The following is a 21949-nucleotide window of genomic DNA, read 5'->3' on the forward strand; positions in this document are numbered from 1 at the left end:
ATGGACAGTGTGAAAGGACTATGGACTATTGTTATGCAAAGAGACTCTTGGGAGTTGTTGTTTGATTTGTCGAACATTACGTCAATGCTTTATGTTTAAAGCGTTTTTTTGTTCTTATTATATCTTTTCCTAATCTGCTGTGGAGACTTTATGTTTATAAAGCGAAGGAAGATATAGCATAATCTGAAGCCTCCAGCCCTGACATAGAATCGCAAATTGAGATTGTCTTCCCATTCATTCCTATGGGCCTCTAGGCCCATAGGAATGAATGGGGAAGTATTCTTTAATTGCGAATCGCAATTTGCAATTTGCAATTAAGAAATATGTAGGATTTGCAAAATGATTTGCAAATCCTACATACATAGCGTTTTGCAATTCTCAAAGAGCGATTTGCAAAAAATCGCTATTTGAGAATCGCAAAACGAAAGTTTCATACATATGGCCTATTATTCTAGAATGTTGCCAAATGGGACATTAATGTGGGTTAATGTAATTTGGTTGCCTCTATTTCATCACACACAATCTATAATCAGTTGATTTGGCATTAGACTTCCTCATCTCTAACCCACTGTGATTTACATGCAATTGTGGGGTCAAAAATTTAAGTTTGCGCTTTGAGTTGGGTTAACGATTCTGATGAGTGATCTATGGTTGCACACAAAAATAAAATTGTATGCTTTACTGACTTTGTGAAAAAAAGTGATATGCGTCAGTTTGTCACTAGCATAATGGTTGTTGAATGGGTAGTAGTTGTGTGTGTTTCTGCTCAGCAATAGGCCTTCTGTCATTAACAACGACAGTGGGCTGTAATTTCTTTTTTTTTAAACTGTGGCATGTCGAAAATGGACATTGTCTTTCCTCTGGTCAGTCTCTACTTAGTTTGCAGCAGACCTCCTAATCTGATTATGTTTTCCCACTGCTTTTTATGGGTGCCAAGAGAACCCCTTGCTGGGTTAGTTTGGCCCTATTTATCATAATTAGATTGTATAGATTTAGTGCAAGTCGTGGAGTAAGGTACTGACCTTCTGTATTAAGGAAGAGATTTGACAAGTTAGCAAACTTATTGCGGAGTTTTATGTGTGAGGACATTCATTGTGCAAGTTTTAGTATATGACTTTCTACATAGAGCGTTTCAGGAAAAGGTTAAGGAGTGCCAATCATTTCCTCATCTCAAGCTATTTTCCTGCACATTAACGCAACTGCTGCCTTGGATAAATTGTCTATGGGTGGTGTCATGACATTAGTGCCTAAACTAACACCCTTCTGTATAATTTTGATATTAATAACTATGGAAGAGGCCTGTCCGTTTGAGATAGTAGGACTGACTTAAATTGTGCCATCGCTTGCTATATCTCATACTGAATTTAGACAAAGTCTTAGATGGACTGTATGGAAAAATGTCAAGTGTGGCCAATCTATTGGAATACAGAAATAGAATTATTTTGAATTAGTTAACCTCTTTTTTTTATGGGACCATCAAAGTCTACCTGGTGCCACATTGTTGGTTTAGAGTTCAGACAAAATATAGAAGAGTTTGCCGTGTAGAAGATTTTACTAGATTGACTAATTGGCTCTCATAGGGAGTGTTGACCGGGAAATTGCAGAAGTTAATTTTCTTCAGAAAGAGGCAAGCTCTTACTTGACGCAATAGTATTCTGACTTTTTTTTAAGTGGGGTATCTGTCTTTTAAGCCAGAAAGTGGTTTTCCATGCCAACTATTTTGGTTTCTGTTTCTGGGAAGGCTAATTGTTTCCACAGTAATGATTGTCTGTCGGGCAACTTATCTGTGCTATTTCATTTTTATTTATTTGTGAAATGTATAAAATGCACACAAGCCTCGGGAAAAGCTTTACTGCCTGGTATATTATCCCAATGTTCACTCAAAGAGCAGGGTTTTGAACAATTTTCTGATTGTAAGTTGATCCCTGGTGTCTGCGAAGTGGTGATATTGAGTCCTAGAATAGTGAGACCTTTACTCACTGATTGTGGATCATGTCATGTGACTCAGATGCCAACTGGAGAGACAGAGGCGTTACAGTAATTTTTTTGAAGAGGTGATCTCGGTGAAGGGGCTTAGTTGTGAACAGCTTTCATAATTAGTTTAATGTAGTCTCGGGGTTAGTGTTTGAGGTTAGTCTTGCCACAGAGTCCTGGAGGACTAGGGTTTTAGGGGGAACATCGCCACTTGTTCTGGGGGCCAGACTAACCTGCAACGCTGCCTCTACACCTTCGCTGGGGCCCTGAAGCTGTGTGTTCTTCCCCGCCGCCAGGTACATCGCACGGCCGCTGTGGGGGAAGACTACAGCTCCCAGCGTGCTCAGGGGCCAGAACCGCCCACTTCCTGTCGGAGCGCGCCCGGAGGCGCTTAAACATCAGCTGCTCCCTCCGCGTCACGGACGCGCGCGGGCGGCGCCGGGCAGAGGACGGGCCGCGCGGGGCAGAGGGCGGGCCGTCTGTGGCAGAGGGCGGGCCGTCTGTGGCCGTCTGTGGCCGTCTGTGGCCGTCTGTGGCCGTCGAGGGACGGGTCGGGCCAACCCCCTAAGATCCTACTATGGGTAAGCGCAAACAACTATGCAATGGGGGTCAAGAAAGTAACAAAGCCAAGATACCACGCAAAGCAGACACTATAATTTCTTATCTGACCTCCGCCGTGGGCGTGATTTCAAAGGAAATTGCGAACGCCGAAAAAGAACTCGGCTTAACTACGTTAGTAACTGAAGAAGGGGGTGTTGTCCCGGAGGGGGCGTCTCAGGAGTCTGTAGCTGCACAACCGCTTATACTACTTGATTCTGAACAGGGCCCTAGTACTGTGTTGCGGGGCATAGAGGATCAAATACATGGCGAACAGACCCCCTCATTACCCCTGGAGAATACCCTGATCACATCTTCCAATCCGTGTAAGAGGGGTAATCCTTTGAAGAAATGTAATAAAAAGACTAAGCACATTGACATTTTAACTGAGACTTTTGAGGATGAACTGATTAATAGACTGAGCAGCAAAATTGAAGGGCTCATTAATCTACATCTAGAACCAGTATTGACTAAAATTGCGAAGGATATTGTTGATGTTTTAAATGTGTGTAGCAGACCTCTTAAAGAAATGTAAAGCTCTAGATTCTGCCACCCAAGAATATCGCAACCTCTCAAGTAGATATGGGAATCTCCTGCAAAGTGCTACCCCAAGGGAACAACAAGAGCCAACTCAAAAACCCGCAGCAAATAGTGGGAAAACAGGGCTGCTCCCTGAGAGATCTATTGGAAATCAACCTCAGGGAGGCAGTATACAAGCTAGCCAGGGCAGCTCTATATTGGCAGACACCAGATATCCCACAAATGAACCAGATGAGCAGTCGTGTAAATTTAACGTTCATTTACCACCTCAAGCTGCTCCTTTAGTGGCCGTGATGACAGGGGTTTCCAATTGAAAAAAAATGAGTATGAAAGCACCATAGACCTAATGGAGCGAACCAAACTTTGGTGCAAAAATGATTGTAGTGGGGATATGGACATAGCTGCCAGTATAAACATGGTCAGAAGAGTAAGATGGGTAGGCTCCAATAGAAAAACACTTAAAGGGGACTGTGTGGTGATTAACTTTAAAGACTATCACATAGCACATAGCCGAACGTCTGTTTTGGGACGGTTCTAATTTGTCATCCCCAGGCATCAGGCCGCTACCCCTCGGCTACTTCTACCCACCACCTCTAAATAGGGTATGCCCCCCCCTGTCCCAGTGGTGAGGGCACATGGCATACCACAAGCTGTGACTAGCCTTGGCCATAGGGTCCTACAACCCGTAAGAGAGGGAAGGGCTGGGAAAAATGCATGGCTCCCACCTGTGACAGCTGGAGGGCATGTGAACAACGTTCGGCCTCCAGCTGTTGTACCTGCCCCAGTTGTAGCTGCACAGGTCTCACCAATAGCATTGCCAACACTCATGAAGGGGGGTCCACAGTCTGTGCCAGAAGAAGGGAATGTAGTAGGGGCTGCGAGTACAACTAATGAGAACCTAAATCCCCTGGGATGCACACTGACGAATCGTTTTTTTCCACTCTCAGGAATGGATGAAAACGACTGACTAAATACCCACCAAGAACAGGGGGTTGTTGAGGGGGCACCATCATTACCCTGTCGCATGTTGAGTTGGAATATAGCTGGCATAAGGGCTAAAATGGGAGATCCTATATGGACGGCATATCTAAAAATCATTTGATATCATATCACTCCAAGAGACCTGGGACCTTCAAAACTGTTTTTCCCTGGATGGGTACAGTCACTTTTTTTCATTCCAGCTAGAAAAAGTGCTGCTGGGTGGGCGAAAGGAGGTCTGATTAGCTTATTTTTCTTAGAGATAAAGGGTTCTCTTACACAACTCGAAACAGAAGGGATTAATAGTCTAGTTATAGAACTATCAGTATCTGACATAAAAAAGTACTTTTTATCAATGTCTACAATTCCATGGAAGTGGATAATAATTTAGACTCACTCGAGCAATTTCTTTTTAACTATAGTTTAAAGCAATATTCCTTTGAAATTTTCTTGATGGGAGACCTAAACATCCACCTGTGTGATAATCAGTGTGGGAGTGGGGATTATTAGGGCCCCCGTTCTCCGCACTATCTCACTTTGAACACACAAGGCAGGGAGAGGAATTAGAACTCTTCTTGGGGAATTGGAATCTATATGAGTCAGGATGTGTGGAGGCCGAAAATAGGATCCCAACATTTAAGGGCAAAGAAAAAGGTACAATCATCGATTATGTATTTTTAACATCGTCTGTGTTGTCTCAAGTTTTTAGATACCTTACAGAGGTGTCGGTTTTTAGTGACCATAATCCCGTGATAATTGAATTAATCCCAGGGGGTTCCCTTACTTTCAGAAATACATCTCATAGAGTGGTGAGGGGGGTCATCCTAAAAGATCAGGGGAGAAAATTGAAATGGGCAAAAGTGGTTCCAGAGACTTTTTTGTCAGAACTCTTACCTAGTATAGAGCAGGAGATTAACACTTGCCTAGATGTTGATTCTGGGAGCTCTGACATCTTAAGTGCTTTTAATAACATCTGTGTACAAGTCAATGAAAACCTACAAATTAAAGGAAAGCGTAAACAGCAGACTGGTAGGAGATGGTTCAATAAAAAATGTTCTGAGTCCCACGCTGCTCTCCTGAAAGCCTTAAAGGCAACCCCTAGAGACAGGAGGCTTCTAGCCACCTGTAGAGCAACCTATAAACAAGTACTATCAGAAAGAAAAAAGGAGCTGCAGGAGGAAGCATGATCTAAACTCCACTCGATAGAAGTATTGAAAGATAGTGGGAAATTTTGGGCCACAGTAAACCATCCACTGTTTTCAAATGATGATAACCCCCCTTTGGATTGTAACATCGTGGATGAGGCATGGATAGCCCATTTTGAAAATATTTATAGTCTTCCAGGAAATGGTCAATTCCCCCGACATAAGTTGTCTGGTAGTGCCCTCTCTCCTTTAGTTTTTTAGGTTTATGAAGTTGAAAGGGCCATAGAAGAAATGTCTAAAAATAAGGCCCCTGGGCCAGACGGGGTGCCTGCGGATTTCTTTAGAGCAGCTCCGAATTTATGGTCAAAAATTTTAACCCATGTTTTTAATTCAATTGACCCAGATAATTTACCAGCCTCGTGGGCCACTTCAGTCATTCCAGTCTTTAAAAAGGGTGCTAGGCTGGACCCCGCCTGCTATAGACCCATTTCTTTAATTGACTCCTCGGTAAAAATATTGGGCCGGGTGTTATTGCACAGATTGACTGAGTGGCTGGAAGAGAGGGGGGTTCTGTCAAACGCCCAATATTCTGTATTTAAGAAATGAAGTTATAAATTGTTCAGATATTTTATGAATCAATTAGTGTAAAACTATTGTCATGTGGTATATGTAAAAAAAACTTTGTACAAAAATAACAAAAATGTGTTGATAAAATATATAAATGAAGTAAGATATAAGAAAAAAATAGATACACTTTTAAGAAATAAAATAGAAACGCTTAACAGAAGCTATTTGGTGGAAATTGATTTATCCAAAACAACGTCTTTCTTACTCAGAAGTACAAGTGCACGTAACCCGGTGTGTACGGTTCAATTTTTACAACAAAAAAAAAAACCACCCAATATGGCTTCAGATCAAAGCGGAGTACCATCGACCCGTGTCTGAACCTTCATCTTTTAATTAGCAAGTACACGGTGGCCAAGGAGGGTTCACTTTATATGGCGTTTATGGACCTCTCCTCCGCGTTTAACCTCGTCAACAGGACAAAGCTCTGGAATATACTTTTAGACGTGGGAATTGATGCTTCTTTGGTGCATTTTTTAGCTGTTCTCCATTCCGACCTCTCGGCAAAAATCCGAGTTAATTCTCAGGGACGATGCACAAGACACTTTAGGTCAGATAGGGGGGGTCAGACAGGGGTGCATTATGGCTCCCCTGTTGTTTACATTACATATAAACGCCCTTGAGTCTCACCTTGGTGCAGTCTCCCCGGACATTCCGCGTATAGGGGAACTGGCTATACCAGTTCTCCTATACGCGGATGATGCTGTCCTCTTGGCACGTACTGGGGTTGGTCTTCAGAAGCTGCTGGATGCTTTTGGAAGTTTTATGCAGAGTTTGGACTTAAAAATAAATGCAAAAAAATCTCAAGTCCTGATTGCTGGGAGGGCTAAGCGGAACACTAGAATTAAGACTTTTTTTTGTAGCGGGGAAGAGGTCTGTAGGGTCCCTACTTTCCCCTATTTGGGGGTTGTATTTGATGAAAAGGGAACCTGGCGCCCACAAAATAATAGCCGTAGTGTGGCGTTTGCAAGGACCATTTCAGGACTTACAGGGTTTACCAAAAAACTGGGGGCTAGACCTGTAGAAGCAATTTTAATGGTATACAAAGTCAAATGCCTGACAGTGGCAACATATGGTTGTGAAATTTGGGGCTACACAGCTCAGAGTAAAATCCAGCTAATAGAGAATAAATTTCTGAGAGGGGTCCTCTCTGTCCTCCAGTCTACCCCTACTTTCTCTACCCATACTGAATTGGGAGTCAGATATGTTACTGACCAGATCAAAACTGCTCCATTGATATATTGGTTAAAGATCTGGTTAAATAAGGAAATTTCACTAAACCATACTATATTAAAAAACTGTCTTGCGCTGGACAAAGCCAATAGAATCCCATGGTTGGCATATATAAAATCTGGTTTTCAAAAAATTGGGCGTGCGGCCCTTTTCTCCTCACCCGAAACTATAACTAAAAAGGACATCGCACTGACAAAAACTGCTATGCTGGACCTGTTATCACTGGAGCGAGAGGAGAACGAACTAGTGAAACCAATGGCAAGAGCCAACTATGCCTTGGTTAGTTGTGTAGGCCGTGAACCCTATCTGATTACAGTGAATATCCCATACCATCGGTACCTCCTGATCAGATTTCGATTCAACCTGATACACTACTCCTTGGGATCCTTTCGTACTTGGTGCTCCCCAGACCAGGCAGACCCCTGCAAATGCGATAATTTTTCTACCTAGGATACATTACACTTTTTTATGTTCTGCGACTTTTATCAGGAATGTAGAAGGAAGTTTTTATTCCCAATATTGAGAGAGGTTGGATTTACACAAGTGAGGCCAGCACTTGTGTACTTACAGCAATTAAATTCACCTCGAATAATGTTCCATGTCGCAAATTTCCTGGATGCTGCTATTCGTATTAGGAAAAAGTACAACATCTCAGCACAAACTCTAAGGCCCACATGCATCAAGCATTTTTGGAGTCGCAAACGGTGCGATTCCTTAAAATCGGCCGTTTGCGATTCCAAAAATGCTTTTTTGGATGCATCAAGCAATTTTAGAAATCGCAACATTTTTGCGATTTCTAAAATTGCGATTGCTTTTAAGAAATCGCAAATTTGTGATTTCTTAAAAGCAATGCATGATTACTTTTTAAATTGCGAATTCGCAATTAGAGGGATAAATTTACCGAGTAGTTGAACCACTCGGTAAATTTGCAAAAAGTGTAAATAACGCAGAAAATGCATTTTTAAAACATTCATGTTACGGACACACATGTCCTTAGGACATGTGTGTGTGCAACATGATGCGAAAAATACATTTCAGGGGTGCCTGGGGGGGTCATTTAGACCCCCCTCTCCACCCTTAAAATGGATTGATGATTGCGATTTTAAATTGCGAATTCGCAATTCCCGTTCATTCCTATGGGCATTTTGGCCCATAGGAATGAATGGGAATTGCGAATTCGCAATGTGAAAATCGCATTTTTTATGCGATTCAGTAAAAATAGCGATTTTTACCGAATTGCATAAAAAAGGAAAAAATAATCATGCATAGGCTTTTGCGATTTCTAAATTGCGAATCGCTATTTTTCGCAATTTAGAAATCGCAAAAGCCGATATTGATGCATGTGGGCCTAAGTATTCCTGAGTAGAATATCCTAATCCCACTAGATAAACTGGCTACAGGTTCATGCACAATCATATGGCAGTCTTTTTAACAGTTTTAACATTGTAATTATGTAGGTATCAACATTTTGTAATATTGTATAAAATGAAATGTTACTATGTATTTTTTAATATTTATATATTCACGTTTTTAATTGAGTGTTTATCTGTTATTTTGATTGCACCATGTCTTTTTTGATATTAAGTTATCGAATAAAGGAATTTTTTGACTTTGATTTGACTAGGGTTTTATTAAGAAAGGTAGATTTCAATGGTTGCAGTCTAGTATGATATGGTACAAGGTTTGATTAATGGCTCTGAGGTAAAGATTAGTTAGTTGAAATTCAGTGTTATATTTAATTTCTGAGTACCCTTCCAGAGAGTCTAAAGGAGTAGAGTTGTTTCCCAGACGACAGGAGTAGTCCAAAGTAACTTATTTTTAATTGCCTTTTGAGTACTTTTTGGGGTAAAGAACCATTGAGATGGATGGAACGGTATGCGAGTGAGGGGTCCAGGATACTCCATAAGCTAGCTGAATTTATTATTTCATTTATTAATTACATTTTTAGATGTTTAGGAAGAGATTGTTTGAGTTAATCCAGGACTCTGTTTTCAAGGAAGGGATAGATGTTTGGTTAGGCAGTGCTGTCTCTCACAAGGTCTGAGTAGAGATTGGTATAATCAGTGGATCTATTGAAGTTAACTCCAGGAGCTCTTAATAGGTCAGGGGTTGCAATCAGTCAAAGGTAAGATGCAAAGCATTTCAGGTAATGATCAAAGACCCTCTTGAGAAGAATGTTATGGGAACATGTTTCAAAAGCTGTTGGGCAGGGCGCATATCTGCTTTGCTGCCGTTTAAGCAGTAGAGTCTAGATTGAAAAGGATTTATAATGGGGTTTGCATCAAGCAGTCTAGATTGAAAAGATTTATAATGGGGTTTGCATCAAGGGGCTGGGAAATGATGGGATCGCTTGGGAATCTTTGATATGAGCGGCAGGACAGCCAACAAGTAATTGTTAGCAGAATGTTTGGAATCGATTTTTTTGTTGTCTGTTTAATCAATGCTTGTTTGAGGTTATCTGGGAGATGACCATGAACAAGGGTCTTTTCAGAGAATGAGATAAACTGTGGGGTAAAGGACTAGCCGCTGTTATTTAAATAGTATGGGTGCATTAGTGTTTTTTGAGAGAAAGAATGGTTCTTTTTCGTGTAGTTTCGGAGAGGTGTTTGAAGTGAAGGCAAGGTGGTTTGTTGCCTCTTGTGTGCTTGGCATGAGGTTGGTGCATCTGCTGTCTTCGAGGCGAATGTGGATTCCTTGATTTCATCAGTTTTGGGTAGTGCTTATTTTGACATCCCTGCACCATTGCAGAGTTGGGTGTGAAAGTGAAGGGTGGCTGTAAACCAAAACTATTTTATTAGGTCTCTATATCTGTTGTTTACTGTGCTGACTGTCAGAGGTCTGCTTCGTTCTAATTTAGTTGACACTTTGTAGCAAATTTGGTCAATTTATATTTCAGTAGATCTCCTTATGATCTAGACTTCCTCAGCTCCTTCTTTACTTCTGTGTTATTGTTTCACATCGGGATTTAGTGAGAGCCATCGACTGTTATCTTTGCTTATTTTTTTGTTTATATAGGAACATTTGAATCCAGGGTTTATTGCAGCATTAGAGTCCAGGGTCTGAGTAATTAGTGAGGTTAGAGATTTCAGTAGAGCTGTACTAAGAAGAGATGATCTTGCAACTCTATGAAAAAGGAAATTCAAAGAAAATAGGATGAATTTGTAAAGAGCTTAGAGTTAGTGTGGAGTTGTCGGAGGCTTAATGTTGAGTCTGACATTGTTCCACGCTGTGATCAACCTGATCACATGAGAGATAAAGAGGTGGTGGAAGTGGTGGCTAGAGGCATATATATATTAGGTTAGGAAGAGATTCAAGTCATTGCGCTATATAAAAGTTTATAAAAAAATGTCCGAGTCAATAGGTTTATGAATAAGCTGAGTTCTGCTGTGGAGATACGTTGAGAACTTTTGGCTGGCTATTATGTTGGTGGTATTTTTCATCCTTGATAATGAGTACCCAGTTCAGATCATTTTCTTGGATATTAGATTTGAGAAAAGGGAGCTCTTGAGAGTCAAGATGCATGTTAGGCTATTCGACTAGTGGGCAGCAAATGGAGGAAAGTGTAATGAGAATAGATTTATGATTGGTGATTATGTATATTATTTAAAGGAGTAGCAAGGTGGCAGTATCTGAAAGGATAGAAGTGCACTGAAAGGGGTTTCATGTGCATGCAGAGAACGTTGGGTGCTTCTACAATAAATCAACGTACCCTGAGATAATCAGCTAGGTAAGAATACATGCCTAATAAAGCAGGAGTGTGGTCATCCTCAACTACCAGAGGCCTGGGGCATCTAAGCTGCACACCAGGACTTGCTACCTCATTAAGTGTTTAAAAATATATTACATGTGACAAGACAGTGGTAAAAGCAGAATTGCTCTGTAAATACTCTTACAGCTTAGGAGTTTGTTTTATAGAGACCCAAAGTAATGCACTATTATCAGCGCCCACCCTTCCAACTAAATCTTTCTCCCAGACTTTGCTCAAGGATCATTGTAACCATGCTGTAAAAATCCCTGTATCAGAAGGTGGGATTTTGTCAATTGACTGAGGTTTGCGCCTGAAAGCTTTACTTTGTGATTGTATGAATGATCATAGCACTTCTTTTCTATTATCTCATTTAATTCATGTCTTGGATATCCCAGTACCAGACTTGAAGCGGTTTCCCTTCCAGATAATAATCTTAACTAATTCTAAAATAGTTAATATAGTAACTGCGTAAGAAATCTATGTCCTTCTCAATGAACTTTGTAGATTGGGCTTGTTTTGTCTTTGGCTGCATTCTGCATTATTGTTTGTGGCCGAAAATATATTTTTTAAACACACCCAAGATGTCTGACAGAAAAGACAGTCGGAGGACTCTAGGTTCACGAAAGGTACTTTCTAGTTAAAAATTGCAGACCAGTTCTAGAAGACCACAAATAAATGAATGAAGATAAATCGTTCAGGATATTGTCCCTGTGCCCTATTTACATTTGAAATCAACAAAGGGGCTGGATGTACGGAATAAAGTCAAGAGGCTCTTTACGTAGCTCTATTGAAATGAAGCACAAGAATTTTGGGTTATTTGGAGTGATGAGGAAGCACTCAGCCTCCAAATGACAGAGGTGGGTCCTTTTATCAAATCGGTGGTTCTTCTATTTAAACAATCTGAGAGAAACAGGTTAGTATTAGATTCCTTACTTTAGAATATCCCCAGGCGTCAGACTGGATCCGGATATTTATACGTAGCAGTACCCTAGCGCGTCGGTAGGCGTCGTCTGCGGCTCCGCGTCCATCGTCGGCGTCGTGGGCGCCGTGATGACGTCATCGGAGTACTTAGACGCCGCCTCCGCGCGCTGACGTCAGTTCTTTTTTTTTTTACGCCAGCAGCGCAGATCCGGGAAAAAAGTGGTACCTTAGTCACTTTTTGACTAAACTTTTTACGATCCCTTTTGATCCTTTTCTAGTCTTCGACTCCGAACGGTGCCGGTAGGGATGCCAGGTTTTAAGCCCTGTGAGGACTGCGACCGACTGCTTAAGGTAACCGACCCTCACCGCCGGTGTCTTCACTGTCTCGGCGTCGACCACGACGACAAGGCCTGTCCCGACTGCCGAGCCCTGACTTCCAAAGCTAAGCGGGAGCGGTCCCGCAAGCAGCTCGAGCTCCGGCAGTCGGCCCCGCGCCGCGAGAGGTACCGGTCCGGACAAAGGTCGAGGGACCGGTCGCGGGGTCGGAGCCATCATAGCTCTGGGAGTCGACATCACTCTTCAGGCTCAAAGTCGTCAGGTAAGCACAAGAAGTTGAAGAGACGTCATTGCTCTTCCGACCCCCCCCCGACGCTCGCGCGACGCGGCTGGGGGTTCGGGTGACACCGCCCACGCGGCTCCGTCGGAGTCGCGGGCGCCGTGACCTGCCCCAAACCCTCCGGTCCCTGGGCAGCAAGCGACGCCGGAGGAGATCGAGCGCTTCCTCATGGTCATGAGGTCCCTCTCTCCTCCTCCGGGCTCCACGGAGCCTTCGGGCCCAGCTGACCCGACGCCGGCGGATGCTTCGGCATCGGCGCCGCAGGGCCCCGCTGGATCCGCTTCCGGATCCGGGTCCTCGCCGGTTGACCTAACGACCTCACCGGCCCTGGTCCCTAGGGTTTCACCTCCGGCGCCGCCTTCGGGCGACGCCGTCCCCGATGCTTCCCTCGATCCGGCATCGGAAGGGCGCCGCTTTCGACGCCGCTTGGGGAGTTTTACTTCAATGAACCGGCCCCATCCTTTGACAATCCTGATTATCAGGAAATGGGTGATGAGGAGTATTGGGAGGGGTCTGAGGACCCTCTGACACGTGAGTGTCAGTCCCAGCAGGACTGGACAGGTTAACTTGGGGATGTCAGTGGTCTGGACACTTCGCCAGACACTGGTTTTGTCTCACCCCCTACCGTGGCTATGGAGGAGGGGGCAGCCTTCAGTGTGGTGTTGACGCGGGTGGCCAAGGCCTTGGGCCTTGAGCTCCCCGTCGCGGCCGTGAGGACTAACCTCCTCACTGAGGTCCTTAAACCGCAGTCGAGCTCAGCCGAGCCTCCGCTGCCATTTAATGGGGCCTTGACCGACGTTCTTTTGGGCACTTGGTCCAGGCCTGCTACAGGTCCGCCTGTAGATAGGAACGTGGCCAGACGCCACCGCCCGGCCCCGGGCGACCCTTGTTTCCTGTCCACCCATCCCACCCGAGAGCCTGGTCATCCAGGCCTTCAACTCCCAGACCGCATTCCCGTCGGCTCCGCCTGATCAGGAATCCAAGAGGTATGAGCAATACGGCAAGAAGGTATTCTCCTCCCTGAGTGTGGGACTGCGGTCTTCCAACACCGCATGCCTCTTGGGCGCTACACCCACTCTCTGTGGGACACGGTCGCGGACGTGCTGCCACAATGCCCGACGGAGGTCAAGGCTAAACTCACCCAAGCCCTTGCGGAGGGTCAAGATGCAGCACGCTATTCCATCCAGTGTGGACTGGATACCACCGACTCACTGGGCAGAGCAATGGCAACGATGGTGGTGATTCGTCTCCACGCCTGGTTGAGGTCCGCCAACTCTTCGGCTGATGTCCAGAATACTCTCATGGACATGCCGTTTGATGGCCGTCGCCTTTTTGGCGACAAGACAGACCATGCGCTTGAGCGCTTTAAGAACTCCAGGACCACGGTCAAGTCCTTGGCCTCTCTGCCCGCGCCAGCAAACGGGTGCCTTTCGCTCCTTTCGTGGCCAAGGAAGGGGCGCCCCCACACGTGCTGCCAGCCACGCACCACAGACTAATTTCCAACGCGGTGGCGGCCGTGTAAAACTGCAGTGGCAGTGGTCGGGGACAACGGCGAGGCCAGTCCACACCTGCCCCTGCAGCATCTGCCTCAAAACCCTCCTAGTCCGTGCTTTCAGGCCCATGTGACGCCAGTGGGGGGGCAGGGTTCGCCATCACCTCCTCCACTGGCGCACTGTCACATCGGACAGGTGGGTGCTGCAAATCGTCCGAAGGGGCTACTCCCTCCCATTCGAGGCGACCCCTCCAGCCATGCCACCGCAGTAATACCGCGTGTCGGGGGATCACTTGCGACTTCTGCAGGAGGAAGTTACGGCCCTTTTGGCCAAGGGGACCATTGAGCATGTTCCTGGGCCAGAAGTAGGGTGTGGTTGCTACTCCCACTACTTTCTGGTACCCAAGAAGGGCAAAGGAGGCCTACGCCCCATCTTGGACCTACGGAACGTCAACGGCTTCCTCCGGAAGGAGTAGTTCAAAATGCTGACACTGGCTCAAGTCTTAGCTGCCCTGGACCCAGGAGACTGGATGGTAGCGTTGGACTTGCAGGATGCGTATTTCCACATCCCCGTCCTGCCGGCCCACCGGCGCTATCTGCGGTTTATAGTAGGCCAGGAGCACTTTCAGTTTACCGTGCTCCCCTTCGGCCTTACCAGCGCCAAATGGGTGTTCACGAATGTGATGGCGGTGGTCACAGATGATCTGCGCAGGTTAGGGGTTTCAGTCTTCCCCTACCTCGACGACTGGTTGTTGAAGGCGGGCTCGCCCCAGACAGTAGTCAGCCACCTCCAGACGATGGCAGACCTCCTGCACCAGCTGGTGTTCTCCATCAATGTGCCGAAGTTACACCTGTGCCCCTCCCAGAAGCTCCTCTTCATTGGAGCGGTTCTCGACTCAGCGCAGTTTCGGGTTTATCCTCCCGAACAGCGGGTTCGGGATATTCAGGCTCTGATTCCAATCTTTCAGCCTTTATCCAGAGTCTCGGTCAGGTTGACGCTACAGCTTCTGGGGCTGATGGCCTCCTGCATCCTTTTGGTGCATCACGCCCGATGGCGGATGCGGGCTCTGCAGTGGGACCTGAAGTTTCAGTGGGCCCAGCATCAGGGCAACCTGTCCGACCATGTCCTGATCTCGGAGGGCACTACGAGACAGCTGCAGCGGTGGCTCACGGACCGCTATTGGGTCAGCGGCAGATCCCTCTCCCTTCCCCAACCGGAGCATGTGGTTGTGATGGACGCGTCCCTCCAGGGCCTGGGAGGCCACATGGGAGAGGCGGAGATCAGAGGCCTCTGGTCTCCTGCGGAGTCCCGATTCCATATCAACCTTTTGGAGCTACGGGCGATTCGTCTAGCACTGAAGGCATTCCTCCCCTCTGTCCGGGGGAGTGTAGTGCAGGTGTTCACGGACAACACCGCCGCCATGTGGTACTGCAACAAACAGGGCGGGTGGGGTCGTGGACCCTCTGCAAGGAGGCTCTGCGCCTCTGGCAATGGCTGGAACACCAGGGCGTGACCCTGGTGGTTCAACACCTGGCAGGTTCTCTGAACGCCAGGGCGGACGAACTCAGCCGCCATTGCATGATGGATCACGAATGGCGTCTGAACTCTAACATGGCGCAAGGTCTCTTTAAGCAGTGGGGAGAGCCTTGGTTAGATCTATCGCCACCGAAGAGAACGCGCAATGTCATCAGTTCTGCATGTTGGAATTTCCAAGGCGGCACTCGCTCGGAGACGCTTTTCGTTGATAGTGGAGTTGGTGTCTATTGTACGCCTTTCCGCCTATACCACTTCTGCCCAGCGTGCTGAAGAAGATCAAACGCGACTGGGCCCAAGTCATCCTTGTGGCTCCGGACTGGGCACGAAAGTACTGGTATCCCGAGCTACTCAGTATGTCAGTCGATCCCCTGGTTCGTCTGCCTCTTCAGGAGGACCTTCTGTCGCAGCAGCAGGGGACGGTCCTCCACCCGAACATGTCCAGTCTCCACCTCCATGCTTGGAAACTGAGCGGCAACAGTTGAGGCCATTTGACTTGCCTCCTGAAATCTGTAATGTCATTCTGGTAGCCAGGCGTCCCTCCACAAAGTCGGTATATGCCTGCAGGTGGAACAGGTTTGTGGCATGGTGCACAGCAAAGGCTGTGGATCCTCTCTCTGCCCCTCTTTCTGAGGTTCTTCTCTTCCTTCTTTCTCTTGCCCAGCAGGGCTCTGCTCTGGGCACTATCAAGGGCTACCTTTCTGCCCTTGCAGCCTTTCTAAGGCTGCCTGATCAACCTTCTTTGTTCAAGTCCCCTATTGTAACTCGTTTTCTGAAAGGCATCACACACACGTTTCCACCTGTTCCGTTTCTGATGCCTCAGTGGGACCTGAACTGGTTCTTACCTATCTGATGTGCGCTCCCTTTGAGCCACTTCACAACTGTCCTCTCCGCCTTCTTACTCTGAGGACTGCTTTCCTGGTTGCCATCACCTCTGCCAGGAGAGTGAGTGAGCTCCAGGCTCTTTCCTCCAAACCTCCTTTCCTTTCTGTCCATCCGGACTAGGTTGTGTTGCGGACTAGACCCTCTTTCCTGCCCAAGGTTGTCACGGCCTTCCACATCGGGCAGTCTATCACCTTGCCCACCTTCTTTCCGCCTCTGAATCCCTCAAACTGAAGAAGAGTGGCTCCACCGACTGGACCCAAAACGTGCGCTCTCGTTTTATCTCGATCGCACTCGCCAGTTCCGGGTGGATGACCAACTCTTTGTTGGTTACGTGGGCGCTAAGAAGGGACGGGCGGTACACAAGCGGACCATCTCTCGGTGGGTCGTCTTGTGTATCAAGGTCTGTTACTCCTTGGCAAAGAAGGAGCCTCCTGTTGGGCTGAGGACCCATTCCACTCGGGCCACGGCGGCTACCACTACCCTGGGCAGGGGAGTCCCCTTGCAGGATATCTGTCAGGCAGCTACGTGGGCATTGCTGCACACGTTTGCAAGGCACTACTGCCTGGACAGCCAAGTCCGGAGGGATGGCTTCTTCGGCCGTTCCGTCCTCCAGGACTTTCTGGTGTGATTATTGGTTCGCAGACCCACCACCGGGCTTGATATTGCTGGGGTATCTATTCTAAGGTAAGGAATCTAATACTAACCTGTTTCTTTCAGATGAACAAGTTACTTACCTTCGGTAACGATATATCTGTAAGAAATAGTAGTTAGTATTAGATTCCTTACCGCCCCACCCAGTCTCCTCGTTCTGCCAACCAATATCTAGCGTTAAGGTCATCCCCTTTCAGGGCCCTAGTTTCAATGGCACCAGTGTTGGTATTTAACATGGCTCTGCGTTTCTGGTGCGGAAAAGCTGTGTCTAAGAACTGACGTCAGCGCGCGGAGGCGGCGTCTAAGTACTCCGACGACGTCATCACTGCGCCGGCGACGGACGCGGAGCCACATACGACGCCTACCGATGCGCAAGGGTACTGCTACGCAAAAATTTCCTGACCCAGTCTGACGCCTGGGGATATTCTAAGGTAAGGAATCTAATAATAACTACTGTTTCTTACAGATATATCATTACCGAAGGTAAGTAACTTGTTCTTTAGTTATGGTTCTGGTTTCTGCGCCTTTGCTCAGTTTTCTGTTGTGTTGCTGTTTGCTGCCCCTTCAGCACAGTCCAAGCTAAGACACTTTTCTGAATGTTCTCCCATTGGTTAAATCGTTGAAATCATGAAATAAGAAAAGGATGAAAGGAAAACAAAGCTACGTGCTATACTAGTTTGGATTTTTTAGTCCATGTCTCTTTCAGGTATGTAATGCCTACTCACCAGCCAGATGGTATAAGGGCAGTCATGGTTTCCTTGTGGAGTGTCAGACATGGCAAAAACGGAGTACAGGTCACAGAAACTGCTGTATGGAGATCTGGCATGGTGGTGGATAAGTGCAGCCGAAGCTTGAAAATTTTGATACTATGTACAGTGGTTTTCAATCCTCCAATTCTGTCCAAGAATGTTCAGTTGTTATAATGTCAAGTAGGTTTTGCACTAAGGATACAGGAGTTACAAGTCAAGTAATCTTTCTTATCGTTTTGTGAGAGATATACCTCTTCTTTTGGAATATTCTGGTGATACATACATTTTCGTCCAGTTTCAGGTAGTACTATTGATTGCCCGCAGTCCTGTGTCCTGTGCACAGCACTTTAAACTATCTGATAAATGCTCCATTGTTGATACAAGGGACACAGAGTGTTACTTGGGAAAAGAGCAAATACAGTATGGGCAAAATGCAAAATATTTATTTATTAAGTGATCTCTAAGGGAATATAAGAGCTATGGTAGTTACATCAATTTTTTAAAAGACTACAAAAACATAGTTCTACATTATATTTCTAACAAACCAGTGGAAAGCCTACATTTGAGATTCATCCTCTCGTTGTATACAAAACTAAATTTTCCCTTGTCATTTCTTCACAGCCAAAACTGTGGTAGTAAACACTACTCCAGTACGGATGTCTGTTCCGATTGTTCCATCACAGGCGGTGAAACAGGTAAATCATGTGTAGAGGTTTCCCTTACTTATAAGGTTGGTTTAGACATTTTATTGGGGAGTGGTGAGGAAATCAATATATGCTAATGTCGTACTGTTCCCATTAGACTTAGTTGTTTTTTCCTTCCCAGTACATCAAGTTTGCTCCAACAAACAATTCTCAGACAAAACCACTTCTCTTTTGTCTGTGCCTTCATGTCATAGCCACCAGACAAATATCCTCCTGAACGATTAGAAGTATGCATGTTTTGTGAATCTGAATTTTTTGCTTCTCTTCACATTTGTGAGACTGATTAACAATGTGTTTAAACCCCTTGAAGTCTTGAAGTCTTATTTAATAGCTGGTGAGACTTCGCCCTTCCTTTAATATCTGCTAGTCACACTGCTACGCCCAGCTTTCTGTTGCTACTTCTGCTTTGTAATCTGAGTGTTAAGTTGAATATTTGTACAACACTCTCTTCAATTGTAAAGTCAATTAAAAACGGGACAGAATAAATGGGAAAGGAGAAACCAGGAGCAGGGATGGAGTGAACTAAATAGAGGGAACAAGGGAGGGGCGTTGTGGTTGGTGTGGTCTGTTTTAAAACTAGTTTCTACCCACCTAGGGCTGATAGTATTTGTTTATGCCTTTTTTGTAAAGCACAATATCATGAATGTACATAACTCTTGGTGTTAATGTTGCATACTATCCGAGGAAACCAAACAGGTCATGCCTCGTTATGAATATAGGTAAGGTTTTGAAAAGTGTGTGGTGTTTGCAGAGGTCTGGTACAATGCAACTGAATGACTGTACTGAGTTCCACAGGGAAGGTCCCCCAGTACTTGGAGGGATTTTCCTGACGAGCTGTGGAGTTTGAATTTTGGCACTGTGAAAGTAGGATTAAAAGAAGACCTCAAAAGGTGGCGGTGAATTTAAGATAAAAAAGAAGACAGAGCCATATAATGCTTAATGCGTAAGGTAAGCAGTTTTGAACTGGAGGCTTTTATTGATGGGCAGCTAATTCATTTGGTTGCTGTGGAGGTGGGGGGTTACATAACCAACATTTTTTAGGATGAGAAGGAGTCGAACTGCTTCATTTTTCTGTTTTTGTAATTGATCAAACGTTTTCTTGGGCAAGCCTAGGTAACCAGTGTTGCCATAGTCAATTTTTGACTGCATAAAGGGATTAGCTGCGATCACTTTGTGAGAGATTCATATGTAGGGTAATATTCCCTGAAGTGGTTTTAAATGGAAAAGGCAGGAGTTCATTACTGCTGCAATGTGGTGTTCTAATGCTAGCTTGGAGTCGAATATAATACTAAGTTTGCAAAACAGAGCAAAGGGTCAGTGCAAGAGCCCAGTGTAGGTGGCCATAACTACTTACCTTGCTAAGGGTGGGAAGAATGTCTGTTTTATTGGGGTTTAATTTGAGAAAGTTTTCCTTCTTCCATCTTTGAGTAGTTTCCAATATTAATGATGATGTGGGTTACTAGTATAATGCACCGAGCAGGAAATTAAAAATGTGATGGGAGGAGAGAGCGGGAGGCAAAAGGAGTGGCAAGGAGCTAGACCTTAGGAAGTTTGATGCTGATCAGATGACTCTGGCCGGCCTTGTTTTCAAGATCCCAGGGCAGTCCAAAGGAAGTCCCTGGAAAGCCACCCGTGTTGCTGACCTCTCATGCTATCCACTTAATAATAAATGCATTTACCTGTCAACACATTCGATGAATTGTGAGTTGAGACTGTAATCTACGAGGATTAGTTATTTCCACAGGTGTTTCCACTTCTGGGAGAAGAGGGGCATCCAGGCTTGTGAAGTAACTCTGTATTGGGTGATGACATGGTGCCAGCACTTGCCTAGCGTCTTGTGACCTAACCTGAGACTTAATTTGTCTAGCTCTCACTCTAGACACGTGACTTGTCCAGGTGCTAGTAAGGAGTCTTGCATCCTTTCTTGGATGTAGCATTTAACCTGGTGTGTGCAGAAAGCAGGTATCTGTCACCAGACTTCAAGAATGCGGTCTCAAAAACAATTTTTAAACACTCCCTGTCAAAGCCAATAGGTCTGTGTTTAATTTGCTATAGCATGCGTTATTAACATTTTGAGTTCTGTGGACCCTCACTTAATCATTATTGGAAGACAAGGTGCCGTTGCCTAAGCAATTTTTACAAATTGAACTTCACAATATTTTTCAAACATGGATCCATCAAATGCACATATTGCGCAATATTTTATTTAATTTATAAATTAAAAATATATATAAAAATCGAAATTTTAATGTAAAAAATTAAGTTGGGATGTTTTAATATTTGGTCTTATTTCTAAAAGAGCAAATGATACGTAAGACTCTAGCATATCACTTCTGTCTTCTATCTCCTAACGTATTCTTTTTTGGCAGGCGCAATTAAGCGCTCCATTTCAGGCCACCAAATACGCCCATACTATATTCTGTATGAACTGCTCTCATGAATCAAGCTAAAGATAGCAACTTATTGTTTAGTCTTCAATTTCAAATTCACTCACATTTAGTAGGGATAAAATCTTAATCAATCTGCAAAATGTTGTGACATTTCTAAACCATTGTGGACCGATTGAGTAGATGTTTAAGACCCCAGGTAAAAAAGCATGGAGTAAAAGAAATCAGTATTAGCACATTAGTGCAAGACACACAGGAAGGAGCAGGCAGGACTGGACAGAGGGGGCTACATTTTTATATTAGTCCATTGTGCAATTCAGTGCATGTACTCAAGCAGAAGGATACACCCAAACAGCCAGTTGGGTTAGGTGAGAAATGAATACTTTTGTAGGCAGAGCCAATGTGTGATTGATATGCTCAAGCGTATAGCTTGAAGAAAGCCAGTGGTTGAAAGGGGTGGTCCCAGAGCGCACTTTTTAATATTGTTAGCATCCGGTCACTTTGGCAAATTTGCTATTGAAACCCGGACATGAAAATTAGGCAATGACTTCCGGTACAGATGAGCCGACTCTGCTTCAATATATGTGTGCATTCCACAATTTTGAATATGGTTTAAGCTAGATGTTCTCATTGTTTGAAAGCTGGCATCGAGACCCCTGTGGTCTAGGGACCCCTGGAAGTCCTCAAAGCCTACTCGGGGTGCCTGCGACAGCTCTAAAAATTAAATAATACTAACAGATAATTAAATTGCATCTAAATAATGAAGCAAAATGTAAATTGAAAAATTTAAAACCTTTTGTTAATGTATAGAAATTTGAAATTAGAGGCTAAAAATTGAGTTAGTATCCTGAGGTTGATTTGTGGGAGCAGTGCACATGCATCAAACAGACAAAAAAAATGCACAATACAGGGCCGCAATTTAATTTAAAAAAGCTCCAACCTTCCCATTAAATATATATTTTGTAAAATATTTTTTTTGCAAATTGAGTACAATATTTAACCTTTGTGTATTTGTTTGATGAATGCTTGTTTCTGTATTTTTTGTGCATTTGTTTGCAGTTCAAATCATCAAAAATGCTTAGGCTAGGGGGGCGCGGTTATGCATCGATGAAGATGGACGCGCAGTGAAAGAGCTCCACAGTCTCTAGCTCCCACCGTCACAAATTCCTGC

General features: G+C 44.9%; 1 protein-coding gene across 4 annotated transcripts in view; it reads left to right on the plus strand.

The window, feature by feature from the left end:
- The window catches only part of LIN54 (lin-54 DREAM MuvB core complex component), a 620706-nt gene that overhangs the window by 408101 nt on the left and 190656 nt on the right, over nt 1-21949 (plus strand). For all 4 annotated transcript variants that reach the window (XM_086961987.1, XM_086961989.1, XM_086961988.1 and 1 more), the window contains one exon: nt 18309-18382. In XM_086961987.1, the coding sequence (XP_086818113.1) occupies nt 18309-18382 (74 nt within the window). The remainder of the gene's footprint in view (nt 1-18308; nt 18383-21949) is intronic.

This window comes from Lissotriton vulgaris, chromosome 3_1 (genome assembly GCF_964263255.1).
Source record: "Lissotriton vulgaris chromosome 3_1, aLisVul1.2, whole genome shotgun sequence".
In the NCBI taxonomy this organism is placed as follows: Eukaryota; Metazoa; Chordata; class Amphibia; order Caudata; family Salamandridae; genus Lissotriton; species Lissotriton vulgaris.